General features: G+C 46.6%; 3 protein-coding genes across 3 annotated transcripts; 2 read left to right on the top strand and 1 right to left on the bottom strand.

The window, feature by feature from the left end:
- Window positions 1-1,590: 1,590 nt before the first annotated feature.
- LOC308395046 (pre-mRNA-splicing factor SLU7-like) lies at window positions 1,591-3,387 on the bottom strand (the record flags this gene model as incomplete). The annotated part of the gene is made up of 1 exon (XM_080879696.1): window positions 1,591-3,387. One exon carries the CDS (start codon window positions 3,385-3,387, stop codon window positions 1,735-1,737), a length of 1,653 nt encoding a protein of 550 aa, XP_080735822.1. The 3' UTR covers window positions 1,591-1,734.
- Window positions 3,388-3,718: 331 nt separating this feature from the next.
- On the top strand, window positions 3,719-4,141 carry LOC308395045 (histone H3.2-like; the record flags this gene model as incomplete). The annotated part of the gene is made up of 1 exon (XM_080879695.1): window positions 3,719-4,141. The coding sequence occupies one exon, from the start codon at window positions 3,719-3,721 to the stop codon at window positions 4,139-4,141; it is 423 nt and encodes a 140-aa protein (XP_080735821.1).
- A 2,162-nt stretch (window positions 4,142-6,303) lies between these two features.
- Window positions 6,304-6,729, top strand: LOC308395899 (histone H2B). The gene has a single exon (XM_080880946.1). It carries the CDS (start codon window positions 6,312-6,314, stop codon window positions 6,684-6,686), a length of 375 nt encoding a protein of 124 aa, XP_080737072.1. The 5' UTR covers window positions 6,304-6,311; the 3' UTR covers window positions 6,687-6,729.
- The last annotated feature ends 2,169 nt before the right edge of the window (window positions 6,730-8,898 follow it).

The following is an 8,898-nucleotide window of genomic DNA, read 5'->3' as shown; positions in this document are numbered from 1 at the left end:
AGAGGACACATCCCTGAGGTGCTCCTGTGTTGATGGTGATGCTGTTGGAGAAGCACCTGCCCACCCTCACCACCTGAGTTCTGCCAGTGAGGAAGTCCAACACCCATGCACACAGACGGCTGTTAAGTCCCAGATCCCTCAGCTTTGTGAACAGTCTGCAGGGCACTATTGTGTTAAACGCTGAACTGTAATCAACAAACAGCATTCGCACATAGTTACCCTGTTTCTTGTCCACGTGGCTGAGTGTGGTGTGTAGGACGTGGGCGATGGCATCCTCTGTGGATCTGTTGGATCTGTAGGCGAACTGCAGCGGATCTATGGTGTCTGGGATGGAGGAGGAGATGATGTTCTTCAGCAGCCTCTCAAACACCTTCATTACTACCGAGGTCAGTGCAACTGGCCGGTAATCGTTCAGAGATGAGGGTTTGCTGTTCTTGGGCACAGGGATGATGGTGGATCTTTTGAAGCATGTGGGGACCACGGACTTCGCCAGGGACTCGTTGAAGATGTAAGTGAACACACCTGCTAGCTGGTCAGCACAGCAGCGCAGCAGACGGCCGGTGATGCCATCTGGCCCCGCCGCTTTCCTTGTGTTCACTCTCCTCAGTGCCGCTCGGACGTCATGCTCCGCGATGCTGGTCACCGGTCTCTCGCTGATGACGTCACTGTCCTCGGTAGCCAGGCGGTAGATAGCATTAGCCGCCTGGTTAACCTCGAAACGGGCGTAGAACCGATTCAGCTCGTTGGTGAATGCAGAGTCGGCGTTGATCGGCGCAGTGTCCCTGGCTTTGTAGTCCGTAATGGTGCGTAGTCCGTGCCACATACTCCGTGGCATACTGTCGCCCAATAAGCCAATACTCCTGGGTGCTACACACTACAGTTTACGCTACACACCTACTTACTGGTTTTGTCGCATCAGTCTGTGTCTCTGAGTTAACTTGTGTTTCTCCTACAGCTCCGGACCGCTAAAAATGCGCGTGCTCTTAGTGAGCTCGTTCCCGGCTCGTAACCAGCGCGTTCTGCCGTCAAGGGCGATCATTGGTTAAATGTGATCATGTGACTGATGCAAGCCAGATCCTTTTATTTAGCAAAACTGTGATTACTAGTTAAATATTATTGTTGAGGGGCACAGACAGGACTCCGCACACACACACACATACATAAAAAAAAAAAAAAGAATTTTTTTTAAAAAAGTTGCCTCAACAAAAGGGCACTTTGGGTACCCATCAGGAAAGGGGCGGGTGCTCAAGCCCCTCTAGCCCCCCCCCCCCCCCCCCCCCCCCTCTGCACGTGCCTGCGCTGCACATAGTTGCCTTTGCGCAGCAGCCTGTGGACACAACCCACGGGGAACTGGAGCCCGGCACGGGATGAAGCTCTGGCTTTGCCTCCGGTTTTGCTTTTTTTTTTTTTTTTTTCCTCATGGATTTTATTATAAAAAGAAATGCAGTTACGTTTCTCATGTTTCCTGTAAAGACTGAATTTGAAAGCTTTGAAAGTATTTAAATGTCTCCTGTTGAAGTGAAACACCTTTTTTATTGTTGTTCTACATTTTATGGACATGCAGCTTCAAAACAATGTGTTAACATTAACTTTTACAAAATACTGTACAGTTTCTCCAGCACTTCTTTCCAAAACACAAAACTTGAGTGAATGTGGGATTTTATATTTTACTGAGCAGCTGCTCTAGTAGAGTCCTTGGGGAGAGTTTAGGGGAATCTGCCGGGACTGAAAAGGTCACTGTCCCAAGAAGGAAGCCATGGGATCATCTGGCCTGCTGCGTTTCATGCGGAAGGCCTCCATCTCCTCCTCAGTGGGCGCCTTTACTTCAAACAAGCTGTTGTACGGCCTCTTCCTCTCATCCAGCTGCATTAGCATCTCCACCTGCTTCACCCGCTTTTCCTCTGCTTCTAGAGCCTTCTTCAGCTTTTCCTTCTTCTTCTCCTCATCCTCCAAATCACTGCTGTCGGAGTCGCGCTTCTTGTTCTTTTTGTTCTTCTTCTTCTCTTTCATCTTATCTTGATGCATTTCTAGCAGAGTCTTGGGCTGTTCCTCCTCCTGTGGCTCAGTTATTGCCTCTTCAAATGGAGTGCACTCTGAGTTGTTAATTCCAATTCCAGCTGATCCTGTGCAGTAACTCTGTTTGACCATGGAGTGGCAACACTTGTACCCCCAGAAGCCGTCTTTCCAGTAGGAACTCCAAATACAAGTGTGGTTGTTGATGAGCACGTCCTCCTCATATTTGGAGCGAGCGACAGCCTTTTCGAGTCCTTTCAGCACAGTGCCGTGACGCGAATACTCCACGTAGTCCTCCGTCTGGGCCAACAGCAACTCCCGCGGTGGTGCATCCAAATGCTCCTGGCCTCCATACTTCTCCAGGATGCTCTCCCTCTGTTCTTCTTTGAAGTCCTCCTTCTTGACCTTGAAGGAACGATGTAGCAGCTCCAGTTTGGTGGGGTCAGCCTGCAGATGCACCTCGGAGCCTTTCTCATAAGCCTCCCAGGCAAACAATTGTGTTTGAGCCATGGAAATTGTGGCTCCACTGTAGCGAACAAAGTTGTCTCCAGCGTACCCCACTTCATCAGGGTTCTTGCCAGTGTTGGAGTACGGGTTCTCTCTCATTGCTCGCGTCTTTGGATCGTAGTACGCTGAATTTGGATCCAGATTTCTCAAGTATTTAGCTGTGTCTTCTCTGATACGCAGATTCCTGACAGTGATTCGTCTCTTGGAGTCAAAGTTCTGACCGGGCATGTCGATGTCATCTGCATATTTGTCTTCATCCTCATCTTCACTGTCATGTTCCCGCTCAGTCTGGTCCAGTTTTCCCGAGGCCAACTCATCCTGAAGTTTCTGTGCTTTCAGTGTCCTCTTGGCCAGATCTACTTTGGCGTACTCTTCAACAATGCGCTGATGTTCCTCGGGGTCGTAGCCATTCCAGCGATCACGCTTTCCATCATAGTCCATGGTGAGCTGGATCTGAGCGTGTTCATTTGGAGCAATCCCTGTTCCTGTGAATTTGGCACCAACTTTTCTGGGTGGCTCCAAGCAGTCTTTCTTCTTGTGTGTCATGGCACCACAGTTTTCACAAGCCCCTTTACGGAACTTAGTTGCAACTGCACTCTCCTGCACTCCTCTCTTGTACCACTCTCCAATTGCAGAGTACTGCTTCTCATTCTCACTCTGTGGTCTTTGATGCTTTAGTGTGGGCCTTTTTGATGGGTCGATGTACCACGGCACTGATGAAATGCACTGTGGGATGTGGGGGTTTATGTCCTTTCCCTCCTCGTCCACCTCAGCTGGAGCGTTTCCCAGCTTTCTCTGCTCCTCCAGCTCCTTCTTCTTCCTCCAATCCTCTCTGGTCATCTTCTCGGTTTTGCCACGCCCACTCATTTTGAACCTTCTCTTTGCAGTGTCAACACTCAAAGGAAATGTGGCCCGATCGGCACCGAACCTGGCTTTTATTTCCGCAGAGCGCGGGCGGCTTCGTCACACACGCAGACAGGCTCGCGGCAGCGCGCCTTTTCAAAGCACCTTCCTCCAATGAGCACACCTAGGCGGGGCGGTGCTACTCTGAGCGGTGCTGAGCACCACGTGGAGCCCCTCACCAATCACGAGCCGCAGCGGCACCGCGTCACGGCCAGTCACACACTTTAAGAGCGGCGAGTCTCCTCCGCTTGTTACATTTTCTGTTTTAAACGCAGGAAAGTTAAAGATAGAAAGAATGGCAAGAACCAAGCAGACCGCTCGCAAATCCACTGGCGGCAAAGCCCCCAGGAAGCAGCTGGCCACCAAGGCCGCTCGTAAGAGCGCCCCGGCCACCGGAGGCGTCAAGAAGCCTCACCGTTACAGGCCCGGCACCGTGGCTCTGCGCGAGATCCGCCGTTACCAGAAGTCCACCGAGCTGCTCATTCGCAAGCTGCCCTTCCAGCGCCTGGTCCGTGAGATCGCTCAGGATTTCAAGACCGACTTGCGCTTCCAGAGCTCCGCTGTCATGGCTCTGCAGGAGGCCAGCGAGGCTTACCTGGTCGGACTCTTCGAGGACACCAACCTGTGCGCCATCCACGCCAAGAGGGTCACCATCATGCCCAAAGACATTCAGCTGGCTCGCCGCATCCGCGGAGAGAGGGCTTACAGTTTTTTCTGAATGCTTAAACCCTAACTGTGATTCCTGTAGCACAATTTCTAAAACTATTCAGACTTATAGCAAAACCACTCACTGAGTTTGCAAAACTAAAAGCACAAAAACTGCTTTGCATTCAGTTTGCAATTTTGTAACACACACTGTGCAAAACTGTAGGTACAATTCACTGCACAACACCCAATTACCAAATTTCCAACACACTCCTAGCAAAAGTATACACATGTATGGCTATCATTAACACTAATTTGCCAACTGTCTGGCACACTTTCACATGTGAAAACTGTTTTAGATAATTAGTCCACTTTGCAATCAGCCTAAGCACTATAAACAGGCCACAGGTAAGCTGTCTATGTGGAGTACAATGGAAGGAGCAGTAAGAGTAATATACACAGTGCAGAAATGCTTGCACTAAGTCGTGTACTTGCGCGCCACAGAATAAGAATGAAGCAAATTTACAGAGTTCCTTTCGAGAGAAACACAGAACGTGTAAAGCAACTGCGATATGACTACGTGCAGGTAAGCTAGTGTCATTGGTTCTGAATTTGGAGGTGCATACTGTAGTGCTGTGCATGGGCCTGATGTGTTGCATTTGTTTTGTCTTGTCCAGAGAGTGATGGAACTAGAAGCAGATGCAATGGGACATGAGCTACTTTTTGTAGATGAGGCCGGTTTTAACCTCAGTAAAACCAGGAGACGTGGCAGGAACATTATTGGACACCGTGCCATCATCAATGTCCCAGGACAACGTGGTGGTAACATAACCATGTGTGCAGCTATAAGCCAAAATGGTGTTGTTCACCATCATGCAACCATAGGCCCATACAACACTGCACACATTATTGCATTCCTGGACACCTTGCATGACATGCTCACTGTTCAGAGACCAGAGCAGACCCGATATGTCATCATATGGGACAATGTTAGTTTCCATAGGGCTGCTTTGGTCCGCAACTGGTTTACAGACCAACCATCCTTCATGGCACTCAACCTCCCTCCATACTCTCCATTCTTGAATCCCATCGAGGAGTTCTTCTCTGCCTGGCGCTGGAAAGTGTATGACCGTCATCCTCATCAACAGGTAGCCCTTTTACAGGCAATGGAGGAGGCATGTGGAGATATTGACCAGGCATCATGTCAGGCCTGGATACAGCATTCAAGGAGATATTTTCCCCGGTGCCTTGGACTGGAGGATATCGCAGGCGACGTGGCCGGACCCAGAAAGACGACATGATGTAGGCTGATTGTGTGTGTGTGTGTGTGTGTGTGTGTGTGTGTGTGTGTGTGTGTGTGTGGTTTTTTTTTTTTTTTTTTTTCCCCTTTTATTTGTGGAATTCCTATTTTGTGTTCTGACTTTGTCTTGGTTTTGATGAGTGTTAATAAACACCAATACTTGACGTTTGGATCCTTGTATGTTTACATGACACTATGACAAGGTGTGACCTCAAATTGACATCTGTACACAGAGAAAGCAAAAGCCAGATGTGTTTTGTATTCATACCATCAGTGTGCAGTTGGCGCATTGTGTGCTTAGTAGATGATGGCTTGTGTGTACTGTTTGATACGGAAACACCATTTTTACGAAGGTGTGAAGAGTTAATCTAGCTGTGTTTGCTTTTGCAAGAGAACTACAATGTTTTGATTATTGGGTGACAGGTTTTCTTATTTGTGTGAAGAGTTTTGCAAAATTAGCCAATAGTTACAAAAAAATGTGCTTAAGCAATCAGAAAAAACTGTAAATGTCATCATCATCACTCTGAAAACGCCAGCATGGTGTGAAGATAACAAAGCTCACTGCCCCAAAGAAACACTGCTGCTGCTGAGGCCCAATTCACTACTGTAGACTGTAGTCACATCTTAAGCATTTTCTAGCTTTCAGTCTGTGTCTCCCTAAATCCTCCATATTTGCCATACAGAGCACTACATTTACTGCTCATTTAATACAAATGACCGTTCCAACAAATGAGGAAACGATCACACAGACCACTTCTTTGTTAGACGCGCGCCTGTTGTAGCACAATTCATAGATTTCCTCCAACGCAATGTCCGGCCCACTGTGCAGCTCAGCCAATGAGAGCCGAGGGCCTGCGCAGTGATATTAGCATACAGGCTGTATAAAAGGAGCTGCTCTCTGTTACACAGCTCATTCGTTGCTGCAGAGTATCGAAGGAACAAAATGCCTGAACCCGCGAAGTCCGCGCCCAAGAAGGGCTCTAAGAAAGCCGTGACCAAGACCGCCGGCAAGGGCGGCAAGAAGAAGAGAAAGACCAGGAAGGAGAGCTACGCCATCTACGTGTACAAGGTGCTGAAGCAGGTCCACCCCGACACCGGGATCTCCTCCAAGGCCATGAGCATCATGAACTCGTTTGTCAACGACATCTTCGAGCGCATCGCTGCCGAGTCCTCTCGCCTGGCCCACTACAACAAACGCTCCACCATCACGTCCAGGGAGATCCAGACCGCAGTGCGCCTGCTGCTCCCCGGTGAGCTGGCCAAGCACGCCGTGTCTGAGGGCACCAAGGCCGTCACCAAGTACACCAGCTCCAAGTAAACTGATCCTGCTGTCAGTCAACCCAACGGCTCTTTTCAGAGCCACCCACTGTCCTGAAGAGCATACGTTCTACCTTCAAACGTGCAGTTACTATGTTGCCAACTACTGCAATCGCGGAAATGCTTCTTTGTCACTAGGTGCTATTGATCCGCTACATTGACCCAGACTCAGGAAATGTCTTGTGTGTGTTGTGGAACGATGACAAAGTAACTACAAATACAACATTAATGCCACTTTATGTTTGACAGTCTTTCAGTGCATTTCAATGGCTCCCCTGTGGGCGGCGCCTCTGCTGCATTTCCTGTAGGACTGAGAGGAGGAGAGCCACCTGTCCCCAAAGCCACTCTGCTTTTTAACTCCAGCCCTTAAGACCATTTCCCACACCTGTAAACATGAACTACTCTACGCTCTTTTTGTGCTGCCACTTTATTCACTTTTAGTCACTTAGTTATTTATTCACCTATTCAGTCACTTTAATTTTAAAACTGTGTATATGCTGTGTATTTATTATCTCATTCTTATTGCCTGTTTATGCCCTGTCCTTGTCTTCAATGTCGTGCTGCTCCATTGTATCTTATTTTCCCCTTGGGGATAAGGGCTGATTATTATATTATTTTTTTACATATATATTCTGATTTCCAAATACATTCAATACAAAGCAAATTCCAAAGAACAAATTGAAAACAGTACTGAACACAAATGTTGCTCTGGCCAGTTAACTCATTTTGACAGTTCCTTTACGGTGTGTGAAATGGAAGTGTTTTGTGTGTGTGTTTGTTTGTTGTTGTTTTTTTTCCCTCTGATATCCAAAGTTTGTCATTTCACAAAAAATTTGCATAGCAGAATCCAAAGAAGCAGTAAACTTAAAATTTAGTATCAATTTGTCTGTATCGTTCTGATCTGGGGTTGCGCCGTTTTTCTTATGTTGTACATTTGCACTTTATGTGGTCCTGTGTTGATTGTCCTATGTAGCACCACGGTCTTGGAAGAACGCTGTCTTGCTTCACTGTGTACTGTAGCACTGCACATGGTTGAAATAACAAAGCCACTTGACTTGATGTGCTCGTAAACACTATAATCACTAGTGATGTGCGATACCACTGATTTCCTTTCCGATCCGATAACGAGTAATATTCAGGGTGGTATCGACGATACTGATCCGATACGATACTTTGTACAAAAACGTATTTTATTTATTGTATCTCAAATTATAGCGTCATAATGATTACAGGACATAAGATTACTTGTTCTTATCACTTAATAATGCAGAGTTCATCATATAGAAATAAAAAAACCAAAGTTGTGCCTATTTGAATCTAATTCATAATTTGTTGGCTCCGTAGCCACCTTTCTATATGCCTTTAGATAGTACAACTATTATAGCAAGTGCTATGAATAAGATATATCTATCTGCTTAGCACTTTTATTTTTTATGTTTAGTTAAGTGTTGTCTTACAGTGTGTTTTGCACTAAGTACCGAAGCAATTTCCTAATGTTGTAAACCTGCTCAACATTAGGAAATAAAACCCATTCTGATTCAGAGGTGAACTTTGGTCATCTCAGTCTCTCACTAAACGCTCTTCTGTGACTGGTCAAGCACACGATGGGAGGGTGGGAGGTATTGTGCAGCATTTTACTTATCTTGGACAACAATCTGTGGTTACATTTTTTTAGTGGGTGGAAGAATAATAGAATCCTCCAGAAAAAGGAGCACAGATATACTGGGCATAATTAAATGCACTGTACTAGATTAGACTGAGGTCGCTATCCAGGACATAAGATAAGCTTTATTAGTCCCAGAGCTGGGAAATTCACCTTGTTACAGCAGCAACGTGGACAGAGCAGGATTAAATAAATGCCAAAAAAATAACAGCAATATTACTCTGATTAAATAAATGAAATAGATATAAAAATACGTTTGACTAGTAGCGACAAAAAGAGAATGTTTAATAGTGAGATGTTGGATGTTTTTTAGCAGGTATTGAGTATTGCACATTGAGATACTTAGTGATCAGTTGGTGGATGTGTGTATTCACGTGTTCATTCGCTGTTGTTGTTTATAGTAGAGTCGGTAACTGTAGCTGGAAGGAAACGGACTGATGCAGACTAAGAGATCAGGGCCAAAGTGTGGAAGCGAGCTGCCGTAAGGTGACTAACTAATGGTGATTTCTGATATACAACAACGTGAGTGAAACTCGAGGCCGCTGTGCTT

This window comes from Rhamphochromis sp. 'chilingali' (genome assembly GCF_963969265.1).
Source record: "Rhamphochromis sp. 'chilingali' genome assembly, chromosome: 4".
Classification (NCBI taxonomy): Eukaryota; Metazoa; Chordata; class Actinopteri; order Cichliformes; family Cichlidae; genus Rhamphochromis; species Rhamphochromis sp. 'chilingali'.
This window is presented reverse-complemented; position numbering and strand designations above follow the sequence as displayed.

Bases quoted from the DNA above. Each gene is read 5' to 3' on its own strand.
- LOC308395899 (XM_080880946.1), top strand. From the start codon at position 6,312: ATGCCTGAACCCGCGAAGTCCGCGCCCAAGAAGGGCTCTAAGAAAGCC.